Source organism: Acanthochromis polyacanthus, chromosome 5 (assembly GCF_021347895.1).
Source record: "Acanthochromis polyacanthus isolate Apoly-LR-REF ecotype Palm Island chromosome 5, KAUST_Apoly_ChrSc, whole genome shotgun sequence".
Classification (NCBI taxonomy): Eukaryota; Metazoa; Chordata; class Actinopteri; family Pomacentridae; genus Acanthochromis; species Acanthochromis polyacanthus.
The window spans coordinates 11,335,378-11,357,436 of NC_067117.1; the positions used below are offsets into that span (position 1 = coordinate 11,335,378).

Genomic DNA, 22,059 nt, shown 5'->3' on the forward strand with positions numbered 1-22,059 from the left:
TTTTTTTCTACACGTAATCAAATAATAAGCAGCATACTATAGAACCGACAAGACGCTCTCTCTGGACTTTTGGGTTTTGCTCATCGCCACATGTTTAACCAAATAACTCATGGAACAGATGCATGAAGTGGTGTATGCAAGTAGGCAGTTCAGATCCAGTGCAAACATTAACGGAAGAGAGTTTTCCTGGTACATTTGCTGTGGAAATCTTTTCCTAGATGGAAGGGGAATAAACAGTCCATCGGCTTGGAGGGAGCGGTGTTTGGTATGTTAAGGCTGTGCCGATGTAGAATTTATGGGAGACACCCTGGACACACAGTTCCCCTGAGAAACACAACAGCATCAGTTGTTTCAGTGAACGCCACCAAAAACTTTACAATGAAGTGACAAAAATGTCTCATGGCGCCTTTGAATGGCAACTCTTGTCTCTCAGGGGTCAAGGAGGAAATAGTGTGACATTGTTCAAAAGTCACAAAGTCCACAGAAGACGGAGGTCAGAGTGACAGGAAGGTCTCAGGAGATGGCTGTCTACTGACACTCAAGGCTGCATTTCCAGTCCATAAATTGTTTTTGTAGATGAATCAAAAGTTACCGTATTGGTCTCCAATGGGAAAGCCCATTAAAAAAAATTGCAACAGTAGTTTGTAACAGTTTTGTAAAGCACTGACACTGGTAGAAAAAAACTGTTATATTTGTCATCCTGGCAAACAACACGTTATATATGTTGTTGTTTTATGTGAAGGACCTGTTGTGTTGTACGGGTTGTGGTCCGAGGCAGTGTTCTTCCCTTCCTAGAAAGCAATGCATTTTGTGAAAATGTAGTTGACGTAACTGAAGTAAAGAGACGCTGCTGTACTTTTACATGTGGGGACCAAAGCCCTCTTAGACTAAACAGGCCAAAACATTTTCGTCTTTTTAATCATCTCAGCCAACCATTCATTTTGACGATTTTCATTCGATGGCCAAAGCCAGATAACCAAAATAATGCTTCCTCTATTTTGCTAAATAAAACTGAATTATCTCTCACTGAGGAGTGATGAGGAAACAAATATCTCCAGATCATTTATCACTTTCCTGTCCTGCTTCACACTCCACAGACATAGCATTTCCTCCAGCCTTGTGCACCACCCAGACCATGGTGTGAATCCTCTGAAGGTGCTGTCATGCATGCAGCCATACCAAAAATTAAAGCATCCCCATCTATCTTCAATCATGCCTGGTTAATGCTGTTTTCATTTGTCATCAAGCTTCTTCTGACACCTTTCCTTTTTCTTGGCTTGTCTGATCCTGCCAGCATCCACTAGCCTCCGTCTGCATACCAGCTCGCTGAGATAACAGACGCTTTTTTTTTTTTTGCTGTTGATTCGTTCGCTCCTTTCTTTGGCATCCAGCATGCCACAGGTGGAAGAAGCAGGGTAATGCGGGAAATGCGTGCCATGATGATGTATTTTGCTATGACTGTCAGGCTTGTGCTTCACCCTTTAAAAGTATTTAACTCTTGAATAAAGAGGGCTGTCATGTGCCACGTCTAATGCGATTATGCTTCCATCCAAATGTTGTGCAAGTTTGGAGCAAACTTCTAAGAAACTGACAAAAAACGGATAAAATGCTTGTGGGCATATGGTTCCATTGGCTCATGTTTTGCATAATTACTCACATTTGCAAAAAAAGGACCAATAACTCAAACACATGAAGGGATTCCATTGGTGCTTCCCAGCTAAGATTGCATTTATAATATTTTAGTGAATGACTGTGTCTCCTCTGTCCACAAACACCATGTGGCGTTTTTGTCAGCTACCCTGGAGACAGAAACAGGGATGGAAAGCAACAAAGGTCTCTGGCTGGAGTTGACTGGGGGTATAGTGTGTGTCCTAGACTACGAGACCACCTGAAGAGACACATTTTTTTGACCTCAGCCAAGTGACAAAACTTTTTGAGTTTTTTTTTTTTGTGCCCTTTAGACTCATTCTTAAATGGGGAATTCAAAACATACACTAACACAAGTGGATGGAAATGCATTAAAAAAAAAAGCTAAGTTGCAGCCTTTGGAACTGTATTGCTGAGAACATTTTTAAGCCTTAGCCCGTATCAGGTGTGAAATGAGATGATGACAGATTTGCGGTTTGTCAAGCGAGTATAAAACTACCCTCAATCCTAAATGGTCACACAGGGCAGCGAGTTGAGCTTCAGGGTCATAGACATCTGTGAGTTTATCATACAACAACCCACTAAAAGGGGAGTGCCACAATCCCCATCTGCTTCTGCACGGTCAACATAATACTGCAGACCCTGCTGCTGCATGCACCCACTTGACCCCACGTCACTGCCACACAATGGCAGGGTCACCCCCAACCAGGTACGTGTCAGCACAGATCCCGGGTCAGGCCTTGTGCACTAATGCCATATGACAGGCGAGGGACAACCAGATAATACCCAACAATCGGGCGGCTGGTTGTTGAGCAGTGTGGCGTGGTCCTCAGACGGGGTGTTGGAGCTCGGGCCTGCAGTGAGGACGTGCTCATTTGTCTGACAGGCTTTGTGCTCAGAAAACAAGGAAGGAAATTTGCTACAAAGACAGAGGCAGACATGGAAACTTTTATTTCAAACCAGCTGAAATGAACTCGTAAGAGGAATAAACCCTCCAACGATTTCTTGATTCTTGACATTAGAAACATTTACATTGTACATTGCTTAATAGATGACAATGATGGTTTGTTGCTCGGTTCACTGCTTTAGTCCAACCTGAAATATCACAACAACTATTGGATGGATTGGGCAAACAATTAGACATGAATTTTGACATGTTCCACAATAGATGAGCCCTTGTGAGTTTGGCAATCCCCTGAATCTTTCGCTAATGTCACAAACAGACTCATATTTGTGTGTTTTAGAAATACTCGGCAACAACTATTGGATTAATTGTCATGAAACTGCATGTCTGTGTCAAGATAGATTCTAATACCTTTAGTTCCCAGAACTTTCTATTTATTCCTCGCTTATTTATCAACAAATTCCTGCAACACAGCAGTCTAAGTTGTGCTTTTTTGTGCAAAAAGGCACATTTTACATGCCAGACTAAGATGGTGAACATGGCAAAGATACCTGCTAAACATTAGTCTGCTGCATCAGTTTGAAAATGTTATCATACTGATGCTAGCTGCAGTCCCACAGTGCCATGAGCATGGCTGTAAATCGTGTTTCTCTGAGTTATTTGCTTCCAATATTACAGAGATACGCGATAATGTATAAATATTTAGTCATGCAGCTGCCACATTAAGTCACGGTTAATTGACATCTCTACAAAGGTCGAGATTTTTCAAAGCACACTCCCTCCAGAGAAGTTCTTCTGCAAACAGATCAAACCCAGCATTCCTCCAGTGATCCATTCCATTAGTGGCACGACTGCGTACCGGTCAACCAGCAGATCAATATGGCATTGACCTCGGAAGATAATTCTGAAGATAATTACACTCAGGGAAAACCTCTTTTAAGCCCTGCAACAACGGGCTTGAATAAGAAAAACAAATTAAGCAGGAAAATACACAGACAGTTCTTCAGCATATTCTCAAACATACACACAGATATTCCCTGTCAAAATATTAGAAGTAACACCTGAGCTGTTATTACTTGAAAGCAGCTTATAGGAACAATATTATCCTTTCTTCTTATGGCCTGGGTGAGAGCGAGTGAGCCCTAGAAATGTAAGAAGGTATTTTCATTTCATGGGTGATAGCTGCTTACAGTAAGTATCACTTGATCCTCTGTAGAACAGGCCAAAAGGAGGCAGCAACTAAAACAGCATTCCTCTGAGTCCTGCAGGTCCAGCAGCCTTCTCTTTAGCAATTCTTTATTGGAAATGATGAGTCTTACGGCATGTATTGAAATGCGCATGAACTGACACTTCAGACAAACTGATATTCTGTCTGCAGGCAACAGCAGTTATCAGTAAGTCCAGCATCCCACTGCCTCTTTTCATCGACCATCTTTTGTTTGTCTCCTTTTCAACAGTTAACTGGTTTTGTATTTTAGTGCCTTCGCAAAACATGAGGGAAAATTTATTACTGCCTCACATCCACGCATGCAGACACAGGGGAGATGTGGTTCCAACATTCAATGAAAATCACCAGGAAAGTTTGGTGAGAGCGGCGGGAAGAAAAGAAAGCAGGGAGACCAACTGGGGAGAATTAGCTGACTGGATGCTGCGAGTGAAAGAGCATCCATGTTAACTTGTCCATTTGCTGTCGGTCTGTCTGCTCGGCACAAATGGGAGGAGATGAGTGCAGACAACAAAGTGGGGGATGAAGACCGTCAGTCAAGGGCATTTATTTTTTCTTAGTGCTTGTATGATGGACATAGTGTGAATGGAGTGGGAAGTTGTGGCGAAGGCAGAGGAGGCAGAAGTGGGGGAAGGGGTAGCAGAAAGGAATGCAGACAGTGGGAATGTTATAGGACATTGTTATGGAAATAATTGCATCTTTTAACCCATATATCCATCTTTAAGTGACCATAAAATGGCAAAAATGCTTTTTAACTTTTGCAGATCTCTTAGAGTTACTGTGACAAACTTTAGACAATGGCAGAAGACAGGTGGTATAATCATCATATAGAAGACCTCAGTGCAATCAGACTTGAGGTTATATTTCCTCAAGTATCCTCTGACAAAGCTAACTTCAGCATGTGGCCAGAGGAATGTTACATGTTGCGATCTTTCCCAACACGAACGGTCTGAATCATTTGAAAATGAAGGGGCTCCACTGAAAATAATTACAGGCTGAAAATGATCATTTACATTCCAATAGGTTAAATATGTGCTTTGAAAGCGAAAAAATGTCATTCAAGATGAAACATGTTGGCAGCCATTACATCTATAATGGATAATGCGAATTGTCTGCTAAAGTTGGGCCCCACTCTCTCATCCCACCCTGCAATTAAACCAAAGCTACCCAAGGTCAGGCTGAGTGACGAGGCTGACAGACCCATAGATTACTGTCTGTCTGTGTAATCCATGGCCTTTTTTTTTCCCTCTACTTCTCTCACTGACTGACGCACTCGGTCTTACCTTTTAAACCACCAGTGGCTGTTAATTTGGCGGCTTTCATGTTTGATAGACAGCTGGGACATCCTACCCCGCGACCCCATGGCCTTTTTCTCACCCGTGACCATAAGGGTCAGCATTCAGAGGATGTCTGCTTAGCAGCGCTGAGGAGAAGATGTGTGACCGGTGTCAAATTCACACTAATACGAGTCTAAAATTAAATTGTGGCATTAAACGGTGTGGTTTTGCAGATAAAATGAGCTAGAAGTGACAATACTGAGGAGTGATGTATGGGGGACAGATAAAAACATGATACACAAGATTGCGTGTCATAAAACCCCGTGGCTCACATAAACCCTTCATTTCAATACTACACAGCAAATACTACAGTCCAGGCATGAAATGGGCAAAAGAGACAAGCTCCTTCTTCAGATTATTGGCTTTATCAGTTACATTCAACCGGAGGAACAAACCTCTGAATACAACGAATCAGAAAATGGTGAAGATTCCTCTGGTATGTTATTGTTGGCAGTTCTGCTCAGTTAGATTCAGCATGTAGCAGAGATAGATAAGAAATGTTGAAATGACCTCTTCACCACTTAAGCAGCCATGATGTAACACATGAAGCCTCCACCTGCATGCAAGTTAGTACTTCAGAATTCAGAAATTCTTGCACGTCCCAACATTCATCTGCACGGCAACATCTGCTATGTTTTACAAAAGACACTGTTTGTTGGAAGTAACTGTGCGATAGAGAATGATAGAGACATAAATAAAGAGAAACAGAGAAATGAACGGAAGGTCGGAGTCTTATCAGTTGGAGGAGAGGAACATGCGTGACAGTGGGAAATCTTGGTCACAGTCACCCTCCATCCGTCCTCACGTTGGGTGCTGAAGGGGCCGGTGATTGCACAGACACATGGAGGCTAAAAACCCCTCTTATCTCACACTGTCATACCTTGTCATAAATCAGCGCTTAGCCATCCGCTCTGCACTGATAAGGCACCCAAACATGGCCTGATCCACACCAGGAATGGAGAGAGACTTTTTTCCTTTATTTGCAGCCTCTCTCATCCTCTCTCACACTCCCTTCTCATATCTTCGTTATCTGTTTTTCATTCATCAGATCTGAACAGCAGACAAGTTGGGTTTTTTTTCTGCATTTGGGGCTTGTTTGTTTGCAGCTTGCCATATTTTCCCTTGTCGCTTTTCCAGCAGTCTGGTTATGATCATCTCAAGAACTAGTGGATATTTTGCAATAGTCACACAAGTTGAGAGTGCTGAGAAATGATCTTTTGATTGTCACGCAAACGGTTCTTGCTATCATAAATTTCCAGCAACAAAGTGATTCAAACTGAACGTGCCAATAGGCTTTTACTGCCAGAAAGCTACTTCAGTACCAAAAGCGTACAAAGCACAGTTAATCTCATGATACACAAGTGGTTATGTCCATTTCCTTATCTTAAGAGTTCCTGATGTTTTGCAGATTGATGAAACTTTCTCCAAGTTTATTAGAAATGCATTCATGTAAACGTAGAGATGAGACAACCTCTATAAAACCAGTACTGCTTTTAAAAGTTTTGAATAAATAATCGAGTCTCAGCTGATATGAGACAATCTCAACTTTTATCAAGTATCATAGCATAGAGAAGAAAATGTGGTTCCAACACAAGAGAAAAATACACTTTTCAGCAATTCATACTGCATTATTTACATTTTGTGTAAAACACAATGAAACATCTTGATTGTGGAGCTACACGCTAAGAGACACAGTCTTGTCTTACTCCCAACCTTTTTAAACACAATCACTTTACTAGGACTTCTTGGCGTCACATTGGGTACCCCAGAGCATAATTTTTCAATGTGCAGAGCAATCTGAAAGTCCAATAAAATTTCATGAATGCCAGAAACAGATGTCATGAGTTTGTAGCCAAATGTTTCCTGCTGGTGCTGTCACTGTCACTAACAAGTTTGCCTTGTAACATGTGCTCGGTGTTGTGAAAGGGTGTATTTAAACCCAAACCACAATCTTTCCCAAAATGTAACCAAGTTTTGGTGCCTAAACATAACCAATGAGTGAAAATGAATTTAAGCCACAAGTGGAAATATAACGAAACCCAGTCCAAACACAGGACACAAACCTCCTGGATGAAATTTCTGTGACTTACACTGCCAACATCCATTCAACTTCCTTATGGGACTTTTTTTTTTTTAAGTAGAAAAACTCCTATAGATCTTTCAGCCACAAACTTAACATTGGTGGCACTGACAGTAAAGGACATTTTATATCTCTAAGACGCCTGCTGCTTGGACAAAATGGCTGTGTTTGAGGGCCTGGGAATGAGAGTGGGTGGCGATAGCTTCACAACTGCCATACCTGAAAATACTGTGCATGATCCTGTGCACAAGAATATATGCATGTGAATACTAACCCCAACAGCATGAGCAGAATTTATTGAAATGCTAGGCTAATTTGTGGAACTTCACCTTGTTTGCACATGCTTTGCATAAAATAATATTTTTCAGCTTCTAATGACACAAAATGCACAGTAATTCAGTTAAACACCACAGCATGCAGTATGGTGTGGCTGAAATAAATGTGATACTCCTGTTCTGTGTATGGCCTAATTTGCTCATAATGCTGTGCAAAGATTTGTGACTAATTAATCATGCATAGATGGTTTAATGGGACAGTGTAATCCAGCCATGGCGGTGAAAAGGTAAATTTCACGCTGTGCACCAATCCTGTTTGTTAATGACACTAGAATAATCAAAGCCGTAGACTAATGAATTCCAAGCATCTTATACTTCCTAAATGCAATTACACTTGAACAAAGCATCATTTGGATTGGAGATCTTCCCAGTGTCAAAAGACATTTTTTTGTTTCCTCTGTCGGATTCTCGGCCCACATTAAAACTACATCCGTCAGCCATGGAGAAAAAAAGTTTGTGCCTCTGTGTTTGTGCCAGGAGGTGCTGCTTCTTATAAGCTCTCTCAAAGGCTGTCTGTGGTCTTCCATCATTGTAGTGCGGTGAAGCAAAAGGTCCAGAGGAGCATCAATTCATCTAACATGAAATCCTACAGAACATGAAAGCCAGGATCATAGCCAAGCTTTGAGTGATGACTGTTTCGCCATTTGTGCCAAGGGGAGGAAAAGTAAGAGACGAGAATGATGAGAGACAGAGAGAGGGAGAGAGCGAGCAGAGGGAGGCAAAGGACAGACAGAGATGCTTTGAGCATTAATGCCATGCCAATGTTGTATGCCACTCCCCCTCCGCTTCCCCGGGGACATGAATGAAGTAAATGAATGATGGACCCAACCCACACAAACGCCCCTCTTCTATTGAGACCAAGCAGTCCATTCACGGGGATGAGTGAGGCGTCGACACCAACAACAACAATAACAACAGCAACATAGGAGGCCCTTACTCCGATTTCTCATTCATACATATGTATGCAGCGACACAGACGCACACATATGGCACAGATGCCACGGACGGCACTGCCAACATACCATTAGGGACACCTAGAGAAGTTTCCTGAGAACAGGGCTGACCAACAAAGCTCGGAGGCAAAGAGGCGTGAACGGGGCAGGCATGAAGAAAATCTTGGCATCACGTCAATGCAACCGCCACAATGATTAGGGAAGAGAGGCCATCTCCTCCCCTCCACAATCAGCACATTATCAGGAAGCCCATCAGTGTACAAACTCAGAAAACAAGGCTTGGAAACCTCATGTTCCACCACATTATGCCCTTCTTCCTCCGCCTGGCTGTTCTCTGTTGTTCTCCCAGTGTGAGGTGAGTTCAGGGGGGTTTTCTGCCACACAGGCGTGATCTCACTCAGAGGTCTGACCTTCAAACCCAAGGCATTACTCGCCCGAAGCCATGGCGGCTAATGGAAGACGGGGAATACAAATCCGATTCAAGCGAAATCAATCTGACAAGGAGGGCTTTGCTATTTACCAAGCTTTACATCTCAAACTTCGAAGGTAGGCTTCTGTAATGATGTTAGCATCTGACAGGGGCTCAGTTTTCACCAGTTATGCATCATGCAGAGGGAATGTATGCAGAGAATATGAAAGTGGGAGAGGGGTACTAACTAAATGATGAAACACAGCTCTGACGGGAGGCAGGAGGAAGAGGAGAAGGAGGAATGTTCTGGCTTTTTAAATCCAATAGTGAGACACCACTACTGCAGCCTCCCACAGGATCATGGTCAGGCTCAACCACAGGCCTCATTTCTGCCATAATCACACAGAAAGCTACTTGGCCCTCATCCAACGCATACGCACACACAGAGGCTTGATAGACTGAAACTCCAACACCTGAAAAATTTCATGAGGTTGTGGGTGTTTGAGGTTGGCCGGCTTCTGCCTAAAAACAACTTTGACCTCTCACTCAGGAAAGGAAGCGTTTCACATTAAAACGTTGCCAAACTGATGGAGTGCGAGACTTTGATCGCATAAACACTGCAGAAGGAAATATTTGTATAAGTCGGCGTCTCATTATTTTGTGTTGTTCGTGAAGAGACGTATAGTTCGAAATGCACTTCGGGCTTCACTCCAAATGTCCAACCTTTGCCAAATCACTTGCAACACTCCTTCTAAGACAATTTGTATGACAATATGGAAGTGTGAAGAAAGTCAGCAGTTTTCATTGACTAACATCAGACCTTACAGTGCGAGGTTACTGCCAGGGCATTGGCACGGTGCTGACCTGTGGAGGCTGTTCGTTTAAGTAAACCATCTCATCTAACACTCACACACAGCTAATGGGAAGCAGACACACAATTTGTCCTGAGTATGCCTTTGTGCACCCACGCTCCTCTCCTCCTTTTCATTCTCAAATCCCTCCATATATCCACGCTCTGGCTGAGATAGCAAACCTGACACTGATGCCCTGTAGTCCATTAGCACTCTCAGAGCCCTGTCTGATTCTGCTCTATTGCTCCCTTCACATTTTCCCTCCTCTCAGCCTATCTTCCCGACAAACCTCATTTCTCTCTCGCCCCTTATCGGACTCTGTCTTCACTCTTTCTTCTAGACGTCCGAGTTGGAACAGTTCAAAAGACATGCGCAGGGTTTACAGTTGCTACTACGCCTTTTTTTTTTAGCTTTTTAACTTTAAAAATTGTGTTTGTTGTGCCATTTTATGCTGATTCTACTTGTTAATGAAAAAAACATCAGTCTTTGCACAATGGGACCAAGTCTGCAGTCATGCAAGTCAAACTCAGGTAATGTTACAGTGAAAGGGCAGCAGAAAAATCCTCTGAGACACACGACATCAACAATAGCTCCATCAATAATGCTTCTCCAGCTTGTATCTTGTAAAGCAGACTCATTCTCAGACACACCTGTACCGATAGGACAGCCAAACAATGATTATGAGCATTATCAATTTATTGGTTTTTAATCTACAAAATGTCAAGAAAGGGCAATAAATGCCTATGGTCATGTCTTAAAATAGTTTGTCTTGTCCATTTTTAGTTTACAAAGATTTAAAAATTAGGCAAGCAAAAAACTATTACATTAGAAAGGCTGAACAAAGAATGTTTTGAGCTTTTGCTTGACAAATCACCAACTCAAAGTAAGCTGCGGCTGATTGAACAGTCATTTAAAGACTGTTGTCCAGTTATTGTGCCTCTAAAGACGAAACAAACATCAGCGACCTTTTCCACGTAGTTACTGAACTCTTAGTGTGATCCCTGAATCGATTGTCATTCATATTCAGTGTGCCAGAAGACTTCATGCACGTACAGTTACACTTCACAGTGCCCTTTGAAAACACTACAAAGAAAATCAATCCAGTCATTTGGAGATGTGACTTCAGATGAAATATATTTGGACCGTTACTATTCTGTGTGGTAATTCTTTGATTTAAGCCAGAAAAGTAATTTGAAACCTTAGGAGCAACAGTAATCTTCACATTTTCGGAGTGTTTTTGTATTTTTGCTTGATAAATGGATCTATTATTAAAATATTCATGAAAACAGCAGTGATACAAAGCTGGGAGAAAGTTAAATCGAAACCACTAGAGTGAAAGTTGAAGAGTTTTCACTAAAGAAATGTTTTAAGTGTTGCCATTTATTCCTTTTTTTTTTTTACTGGATGAATCGATAAAAGGACTCATAGCCAAAGAACTACAGCGTGACTTCTTTGTTGTGTTAACCAGTCAAGCTGAAAAATTAGGCAGCATTAAGTTGCTGTTCTTATTAAAACACAAAGCTAGCTGTATATGACAGAATGTATCCTGAGAATTGCCCTACATGTTCAAAATGGCCACCATATGAATGAGGTCAATGACACTCCAGTAACAAGATCCCAACACTGACAGACAAATGAAAATGAATGATAGCTGTCTAAGGTAAACAAGTGGAGAGGTGCCCTTGACCTGCTGTCTCCTTAATTTCAGTTAGAGCCACAAACCCCCGAGAGACTCCCACACCTCAGCCACATCTGGAGAGCACGACCAGCCGGGCGGAGATCAATCCTTCATCTATTCTCTCACTAAATTCTCCATTCCTCTGCAGCAACGTCACAAGATCACGCCAAAGAATCATCAGAGTCGATTGTTTTAGTAAATTTGTTTCCACATTCGTCTCAACTGAGACTTGATGCTGCTTTACTTCAGGATTTCCTGTGAGCAGGCGAGACAGCAGACATCTGGGGAAATAAGCACAAAGCTGTGATTGCATCCCACCTCTTCTCTGTGGAGAGAATCATTTGAACCCGATTCAGTTTGTGAGGAGTGACAGGTAGATGCTGCTATGGCAACCAAACCAAAGCAGTGTCACAGATAGCAGTTCTTTTCAGAAGATGCTCTGCAAGAATGTGAGCACCCACACACAGCAGACACACAAACAAACAATGCAGACTTAAACACATGGACTTGAAATGAATATTAAAAGACTCTCTCCCATTCCTCCCTGTCACTTTGAATCTTAAGAAAAACCACCACTGGTAAAAGCCATTACCGTCCTGCTCTCTGACTCGGTCTCTAATCGCGGCGGCTGTCGTCCTCCTCTTCAGCTCCCCCACCCTGCTGCCCCTGTTCTGCAGGTGGAGAGGTTCATCACTGCCCCTGACAATGATTAAAATCACAACTCAAGAATTATGGGCTCTACAAAGTGCTCTGAGGCGCAAAAGAAAACAATTACAAAGGCCACACTAAACACTTTTCTCAAGCACGAGGGAATAAAAAAGACATGGGTGTGATGTACCGCTGCAGCTTACATCTATTTTTGTCTCGTCTGTCACATTTCGATCTACAAAAATTGGTTACAGCAGGGACAGGGATCTACACATCAACACACACACACACACACACTCCCATATCCATCATAGTGTGTCTGTCTTTCAGCCCCTGCTGAGTGTTGCCCCCCTTTACACAGCAAACACAGAACTGAAAAGAGCTTCATACTGAACTTGCAAAGCATCCACTACGAGCAGAAGAAGTCGAGCACAACTGTCACGGAGCATTTTAGCTGGAAAGTTTTCCATCATTTGTTTTAGATTCTGTGTCTGAAAGAACAAAATCTTAGCACAGTGTTCATCACGGTCATTACTGCTGTATTTATCAGTGGTGGTGATGTGTGTTGTGTTCCAATTACAATGAGAAGACAGCTTCTTCATAAAACAAGCATTTCATGTTAATGGACATGTATAGTATTAAGTACAAAAGATAAAATAACTAAAAACTGACCTGTTCTGTCGCATCAAATCCATGAACTGAAACCATGAAAAAGCAGAATTCCAAAACCAAAACCCTCAGTTGCTTTGCAGCTATAAGTATAAAATTAAAAAACTATATTTCTGTGGCATGTGTCAAAATTTTACTTAACTCAGTTTTAATTAATCAAAGTGCAAATTTTTAGAAAAAGGGAAATAAATCTACAAAACTGAAGTTGAAATGAGTGCTGTGACAATAATAAAATTTCTGTTGACGATTAATTTTCATAAAGAAATGCGCTAAATAATTCTAATGTCTATTTCTGGTAACTTTTTTGCCTCTATTATTTTAAATTTAGTGGTAATCTCACCTTTGACTGTCACCTTTTTGCTGCTAATCTGACAAATGGCCTCCTCCAAGTCATAGACCCCACCTTCTTCACTTGGTTGTGTGCTTTGGCTTCATAACCAAATCCATGACGTGACCGTCAATATGCTCATTGAAATGCAATCAGCTGACTATTAGAAGCTTAGTAGCCCAAGATAAAGAGTTGATGTCATTAAATCATAGCAGAAGAAAGGGAGTGACTGGTGGAGAACACAGAAGTAGTGATTGAACTATTCCTGTTTCATCCGTCTGTTTTTCTGTGAATGGAAATGATTCGAATGATCGTGCAAAATCATCAGTCAGAATGTTACTTGCTTTCACGGTGTATATTTACATGGATGCATGTCAACTTGCTCAATAAACTGAACTTATTCTGATGAAGCTGGATGAGAAGGTCTGCTCCTCCCCAGTACAAATAATTAAATCTATGATTAAAATGCCTAATCGCAGGAATAATAAATAGCGGGATGATTACGGTTTCATTTGGATGTTGTGCATTTTAATCACCACAGGGGGCGATTCCAGCATTAATAAGTGCTTAGGCTCTGCATGCCGGTTCAAAAGAAATATTTAAATTGGGGGAAAATTCTTTTCAATTTAGTGCCTTTCATTGGGAGCAGTGATTTGTACGTGCATTACTCTGTGATATCATTAAGACGTGGGGAGCCAGCCATTTATGGAATGCAAATAACTAAAACATACAGACGCATTATTTCCCTAAAAGCCTCAGATACATCTTCCCACTGTACTTACAGCGTGTTAGTATGCAAAACCTTTTTTCTGCTCGCAGACGTGGCCCACTCCTCCCATATACATCCCCCTGATGCCTCACTGCTGTTTCTGCATCTCAAGGAAAGTCTGGGCACTTTAGAGACCCCCCCTTCCTCCCCTTTCGCCTTCTGCGTGTGCTAAAACAGTGAGCCCCTGCTGTGGGTGGCATACTGGGTGCTCTCCTCCCTCATCCCACACTGCCAGCCTCTTATCAACAGGCAAGTAGAGAGGAGGGCGCGAGAGTGGAGTAAAAGCAGAGGAGGAGGAGGAGGAGGAGGAGGATGACGAGGCAGAGGAGGAGAGGGAGATAAAAAGAGAAAGAAACAGACAGGAAGGACACTATATTTAGCGCTGGAGCTGTCGCCTTCTGTTTCCCTCTCCTGAATAATCATAGTTTGACAGAATGCATCCTGCAGAGCAAAGGTTGCTGGGATGCACCTCCCCTCCTCCTCCTCCTCTTCTACCAGCAGCAGCATCTCCAGAGAGAAAGTAGCAAAGTATTGTAATAATTGCTGGGGGCTTGCGTGCCACAGCCACTGCGCATTACTTTGTGGAAACATTTTCAGTGCCGTGACATTCTCTAATGGAGATAATAGGAAAAAAAGAGGCAATTTTGGACTTCAGACTGCCAACAGGTACAATGTTGCCTGGTGGACGCATACAAAGTGAGTTTAGTGCATCCAAGCAGCACGGACACATGAGCAGAAACATGACCAAGGGACATTTATAAAAGCTCTGCATCCTCTACGGTTTCTCAGAATTGGATTTCATGTGGGTTGGAGCAGTTAAGGGCTGTGACAAATCTGTGAACCTCATGCACCCATGATGCTTATCTGCTGGGAAAGAAGCAAACATGTACAGCTGGTAGGCAGAAGGCCACTGAGGATGTGAATTAGATAATACTGCACAGCAAACTTTAACCCAGACAAAATGATTATTTGCTTCTTTGGAAAAACCATCAGATCAGTGACTCTGCTTCGTCTTGCTCGTTTCTTAGAAATAAACATAAAAAAATGTCGCGACCGCATGACATTTATGTCCAGGAGTATTAATTATTTGCACTACTTTCCTTTCATAGCTTGAACACTGCGTGTTATTATCCCCCCTTGTCATTCAAAATCAAGATAACATCACTTTGCACTGTTTCACTGATGACAGAACATTCTTCCACTCTTCTGGCTCAAAGAAATCATGGATGAAAAATGCTGTCTGCACAACTTTTCTGCCTTTTATAACCCAGACGTGTTTCAAATAACTGTGACATAGCACTGTAGAGAAGGTTTACTGTTTACATACTGTAAAGAATGACACAGCAAACCAGTGGAATCAATGAAACCCTTTAAAAAAAGGTTGAAGCACAATGAATCCCATGTGGATCTGCCAACGAAAAGTCTTTATTTAAACCATCAGTTCTAAGAATGCACAAAAAAACTATTACAATCACACATTTTGAGCAAGTTCACCACCACTGTACTCCATGCAATTCTTCATTTTCAAAAGTAATACCATAAGCACCTTCCTCTATAGATGATAATCATATTACGGATTTATTCATTAGGCCTGCGATTACATTGGGGAAATCTACCAAGTATGTTTCTCTGTGCAATGCATGTCTCATTATGTTTAACATTTTTGATGATGCATGTAATATAATATAATATTACCCTCTGTGATGTGTAATGTGCTCTAATGATACAGCTAATTAATGACATTAGTTTTGTGGCTGAACAGCGGGAAGATTTCTGGGTTATGAGAATGACATACTTGCAGACTGAATGCATTTGCCGTCTCCCCAGTGATTAGCCAAATCGAACACGGTGGTTTCAAGCAGCCTTTGTTTGAAAGAGACAGATCAAGACAATTGGAGGAGCTTGCAGAGGAGTGGTGGAGACTTGTGTGATTTTTCATGTTTATGGGAACAATGCACACAAGAACCTTATTTGTCTGAACTTCACCTCGCTAGACGTTAGATCAGGTTAGCTGTGCAGAAGATTTCAGCAGCTCATCGATTGAAAAGAGGTCATTGCGGCACGGCTGGGTTTCCAGTGTCAAACTCCCATAAGAAGCGTGAAAGTTGGCTGAGGTGCAAACTGCGCTTTGGTATCCCTTTAACAATCTGGGGGAAAGGTGTGATATGTCATGGCAAGACAAGAAGAATTATTACAATAGCGTTTTCTCTTTCAGCCGAGAAGACAAAAAGCTGCCAACAGTACAGGACCACCTACATAGAGGAATGTCACACTGATGTAACATGTGGAAGGCACAAGTCTCTTCCCGTGTGCTATATATACATAAATCTGTGCATAGCACATAATCTGTGGAAAGTGTCTATTGTTGGAGAGTCAGAAATAGAATGTGCTGCAAAGTTCAAACTCAGTAGCAGCTCGTAATTATTCAAAGAAGAAAGAGATGAAGGACGTGTCGCTGTTTCTGATCTTAACCCTGAAAACTGTTGGGAGAGATGAGCAGATAGCAAAGTCTTTGTTCGGGTGTGACAACCATCGACCCATTACACGGGACAAAAAAGACTGTCTGGAGGGGGTGAGAGCAAAGGCTGCCGCAACTTTAAGATTCTCCCTGAGAATTAGTCCAATTACAGGACTGCCTGGCTTTGTCGTTCCTCTCCAGGCTTTCTTCCCAGAGCTAACCTTGTGCCCAGGTGTTCCACTGCCGACTACAGAGGCTGAAGAAAAACAAAGTTAAACACTTTCAAATGTGCCTGAGTATTAGCCTAACAAGCTATTACTTGTTAATATGGTGCCATTCTCCCACAGTTTGAGGGCAGTTAACCTCGGGTGTGACTGGCTTCTGTTTGAAGGGTCACAACCTTGCAGAGCCCTGCGCACTAAAATAGCATGTGATTACAGACCTTGTTTAAAAGTAAATATAGGAGTTCTCGGCAGCTGATTCAAGCCAGTCTCGGTCAGCCTTTATGAGAGAGAATACACCTAAAGAACTGCACAAACGTGACCTTTGCTGTGGATCATCTTATAACGCACAGTCCTATCTGAAAAGTGTATTTTCAAAACCTCAGCTGCACTTTTGAGTGAACAGATAAACTGCAGAACTTTGGATGCTGCGATTAAATTCTCCTTTTTTGGAGAACATGCACTGTTTAGTTTGAGAGATGCATTGCTATCTGGTATTTTTTTTAACTGTGTGCATGCGTGTGTGTGTGTGTGTGTGTGTGTGTGTGTGTGTGTGTGTGTGTGTGTGTGTGTGTGTGTGTGTGTGTGTGTGTGTGTGTGTGTGTGTGTGTGTGTGTGTGCTATTTTTCAGCTCTTTTGAAGTCTGGGTTGATGATCTGCTTTGAATGGACATTCCTTTGGTCTTTGCCTGTGTTTGCTCACTTGGTCCTTATCACAGTTAATAACTCAGCCTGGACTAACATACTCAGGAGCTGCTTTAGGCAAATTTATCAGCTTAGGTTTATGGTGGTGGTTTACATAGTAAAACCACTTTTACAAGATCTGGTACTGAAAATGTACTTACTGGATTACTGCGCTTTGGAAGATAGAGCTTCTGTATCATTAACATATTGTCAGCAAGATAAAAATCACTGGTAATATTTGATCAGTGAATGAAGGGAAATGATGAAACAATTCACAATAATAAAAAATAAACAGCTCAGGCAATAAAGTCAGAGTTAAGCACCAAAATACAAGGCTGTCTTAGTCTTTGAGCCATCATATCACGGTGATTTTATGTGTATTAATATTATTAAATCAGGTCTGTAATTTTGTAGAGTTTCAGCAAAATGGCATGTACATATAAATATCTCAATACCAGACACAATATAATGGTTGCTATGAATAAATGGCAGCGTTGGCAAAGTGGGTTTCCAAGATAATCACATTAAAATGCAATCCTAATACTGTATTTGTATGAGAAATGTGTTTTTTCTTACTAACATGTGTGTACTATATTTGACCCACTGTCTGTTGCTTTGATAAAGGGCAAATATTTGAACAGCAGAGACGGAAAGTGTGGGTTCTCTTCTAACAAACTTGGATTTCCGCCAAGCGCAGCAAAAATCTTCTCTACCAGCTTCATAAAATGCAAATAATCAGTGAAAAGCGATACTGGTAACCTTTATGGATAAACACGGCTTGCTGGGTCACGGGCGGGAAATTCAGCAACACACCACAAAAACAACTCATTCTATTAGCTGCTACACTTCGCAGTCAACATTGCTCTCCTTGTTTCCTATTATCATCAAACAGAAAAGCCAAAAAAAGAAAAATACACTGGATTATTTTATCACAAGGCTCTCACCAAACTATATCTGTATGGCAGCATATTATGAGGCCTGAAGCCAAGTGTTTCCTTAAGTATACTGGCACATAAAAAAATGAATAAAAGCGCATTACACAAGTATTCCCAGTGGCATGGTGCAAAACCAATACAATTAGGGAATGCACAGCTTAGGTGCGTTTCTAGTCTCCAGCTATCTGAAGTTGCTCTGTGAGGCATAAAGTAACCTCCAAAACTAATTAAAAACAAAAAGGAACTCAATTAAAAGAAGTAGAAAATAAATTAACTCTTTTCTACCAAGCATATGTGAGACCATTAGCGTGTGAAATCCGACTCGATTAGAGACAGAGGGAAAGAGATGGGATTCAAGGGATGAGGGGAGGGAAAACAAACTGATAAGCAAAATATCTGAGGAGGCGAGACTTCAGCTTAGCTTAGCAGAAAGACCACAATATGAAGGAACACGAGGCAAAACAAGACATTTCTCGTATTTCGGGATTGTTTTTTTTAAACAGAAGTGCAAAATAACAAGTGATTTTCCACAACAGCATTCATTATTCATTTGCAATATTATCAGTGCTTTGATTCTCAGTGTCCGCAGATGTTCACACTCAAGCAAACTTCAGACACACAGCTGAGAACTGAAGTGTGGTGATCTCATAAAAAGACAGGGATCTAAACTCAACAGAGTCTGATTAAAGTCGTCTTCAGAGACAGGTGCTATAAAACCTGAGGCGCAGTCGTGGACACAATGACTGCTGACAATGGAATGAAAGCAGTGGAGACTGCACCGCCGAGACCTATTTTAACAGGACAGTTCAACACACACTCCGGGTCTCATGTGGCACTGGCTAACATTCATAACATGCTGGATCTGCACCCTGAGTGTGCGCCCAGCCAAGTGTTAAATCTGACTTGATTTCAGGAGGGAGCTGAGGTCACACAAAGGCCTGTTTGGGGAACTAATAGCAGCCAGGCGATTAGATGAAGACATATTCTCTAAAGCCTCTGAATGGTTCAGGACAATCAACAGCACATCTCATCCCTCTCATCAGGCCCCTCTCACACAATCACACAATCAAACTCACTGTAAAGCACTGAGGGGACAAACGCCGGGCTTGCCAAGACCTGAATTCAGTCGGTGCCAATAACTAACCCATTCCAGTTATTAGACAAGATCAAGTAAGCTGACAGGCGTAATTGTTACACCGATATTCAAATCTGCACGGCTACAGAGAAGCACAGAACCACAGCAAAGTGGGTCACAGACACAGCTTTATTTTAAGTGCCTTACCTTTGAAGGACAGGAAGATTCTGGGAGCAGAGAGGGGCTCGTTGGAATGGGGCAGCCCCCCAGACGATAAGGCCAGCAGGGCCAGCAGCCAGCACAGTTTGTCCCACAACATTGTCCCTCTGTTTGTTAACAGGGGAGAAGGAGAGTCCAGGAGCTGAGGGACAGAAAGGGATGAGCATCAAACACAGACATTTCTGCATTGTGTGGTCTCTGCTTTTTATGCACTGAAACCTGAGAACGCAGAGTCAAGCAGGGGGTGAGACACAGGGGTAAAAACTGGATCAGACTTTATGCAGTCCATGCTCTGCTTATGGCAAAAGTCTTGAACACATGTTGTGCAACATACGCCAAGCAGCCTAACCCGAACCAGGAGTCTGGATAGGAGGTCTTCTGGCTCAGAATTTGGTTTTCATCATTGCCTCTGCATTTTCTGCTGAATCTGTCATTGCGATATGCCTTTCCTAAACGCCCACAATTGTTCTTGCTGGTGTTTGCCTCTCTGTGCTGTAAAGGAAACAGTGTGAATGGGCAGAGTCTCCTTCCAGCTGAGAGAGCCAAAAGAAGCCACCGCTTTCTCCCTCTCTCTCTGCAGATCTTCACTTTCCATCACAGTGAAACAGGATACGTTTGAGAAAGCTGGTCAGGAGTTAAAGAATTGTTACAATCATTTTACTGCAAGAGCTGAATTCCACTAGTAACGCGTGGAGTTGCTCCTTAGAGCCTGACGCAGTGGCACATTAAATCACAAAGGGCATCAACATGCTGCTATCCGCCACAAAGACAACTGAAGATAAAATACTTATTAAAAAAAAGAACCTGGTGACTCTCATATTTATCCGTGTGCGTACGAGGCGGCAGAACTGTGCGTAATGATTTGCCACAAAACAGCAAAACTTGCATGGAGTGACTCTGGAAGAGGCCGATTCTGGAACAATAAAACAATTTTTAGCGAGGGCGTATTTTGCTGTAATTATCCCTGCATGTCACTGATCTAGTTGTAAACGTGGATCAGAGTCCTGAGGTCAAACTGTCACTCAGGGTTTAAGATCAAGTTCCACACTGAGCCCTGGAGGCAGAACTCCAAAGCAGACCGTTAACCAAAATAAAGCCTGACTGGGGCTTTGAGTTATGAGGACATGAACATGAACCACGTGTCATTTATAACAGGACATGAGATTTTTAAACGCTGTCAGTAAAAAGTAGCAGCTGAAGACAACATATATACAGTTTAGTTTGAAGCCAGAGCATCACATGCAGCAGAAACTTTCAATGCCACTAAAACTCACGTTCCTCACACGCACTCACTGCTCTCGGCTCTTGCAATATTTCTAAATACTATCTGAGAGTATAGCTCATTAAAAACGACCTCCAACACGCCAGAGAGACACCCCAGGAATAAAAATGCACACAAGCTGAAGTGCACTGCTGAAAAGAATCTATCTCTAATGTTCTGGCTAACATTATTTTACAGAACTTTACAAAATATACAAATATTCCATTTTTTGGAGCTTGCGCACGGAGCGCAGGCATTATCACTGTTCCAGTCCACCAAATGTGGCTTCCTATTGATTCAAATGCACATCTGTCGCACCATAAATGATTATTCTAACTTATTATGTGTCAAAGTAATACCCGATTTACCTTTCAGTTAGGTCCAGAGAATATTGTGATACAGCTGGTGACCATTTAAAACCATCCACCCGGGTTGTTGGAGCTCCTGCGTCCGCAGCCAGGAGTGTCAGTGTATCCGCAGCAGATCCTACCCGATTATCCCAGAGCCAAACAAAGCTTGGATTTGAATTAACTTGACGCAGCCGCTTTAACTTAAAGTGATCTCTAAATCGCATCAACAGATTTTGTATTTTCCACTAAAAGGAGGCGACAAACAAAAGAGTTGTTCCTGGAGACGAGCGGTTTCCGCCGTGCGCAGCGACGCTCAAGTGTGTAGTGCAGGGGAAGCGGCTTTTGCAGGTGGATAGACTGAGGTCTCCCGGCTGTGGACACACCCATGGGGGAGGGAACCTACCTTAGCATCCCTGCGCTCGGTCCCTCCCCCCAAAAATGACACAAAATGCTCTGCGTCTTCACTCACTCCAGGGGGCTACAGAAGTAAAACTTGTTTTAAGGAGATCCCCCTGAAGTAAGAGGAAATGTGAGCAGCGGGAGGAGATGTGGAGATGCCATGTTCCTTTTAGTATTAAGAGGAAGAGTTGTCAAACATATTGGGTTGCAGCCACAACAGCAAATATATTTTTTTAGTTAAAAATGGACCCTCTAGTGGACTAAATCTCCTTTCAATGACTTGCATTTTGGATTAGATCATTTACAGAGTCCTGCTGTATTCCCCAGTGGCAGCAATTATCATATCACATTTTCCATATGGCTAGACTCTTTGGAATTTTATGATTTTACTTAGACTTTACTTACTTATAATAAAGAATGGAAACACAGGCATATTGACCGCTGTGCTTAGTGTGATTTGTTTCTCAAAAGTTGACCCAGCGTATTGAGAGTAAACGCTGAAATAAAACCCACGGCCTCTAGTAGATTAGAATCTGTTTCCATTTCCATTTGTAACCAAAAAGTGCACATTTTTAGATAAAGATTAAGCCAGATTAAAATAAAACAGGCTCTGTAAGGCTCTCAC

The 22,059-nt window shown here is 42.1% G+C and overlaps 1 protein-coding gene across 1 annotated transcript in view; it reads right to left on the reverse strand.

The window, feature by feature from the left end:
• The window catches only part of sema3fa (sema domain, immunoglobulin domain (Ig), short basic domain, secreted, (semaphorin) 3Fa), a 53,185-nt gene extending 31,760 nt beyond the window's left edge, over positions 1 to 21,425 (reverse strand). The window contains 2 exon segments of the mRNA XM_022209776.2: positions 19,413 to 19,566; positions 21,054 to 21,425. Of these exon segments, the coding sequence (XP_022065468.2) occupies positions 19,413 to 19,524 (112 nt within the window). The 5' untranslated portion in view covers positions 19,525 to 19,566; positions 21,054 to 21,425.
• Between the last annotated feature and the right edge of the window lie 634 nt (positions 21,426 to 22,059).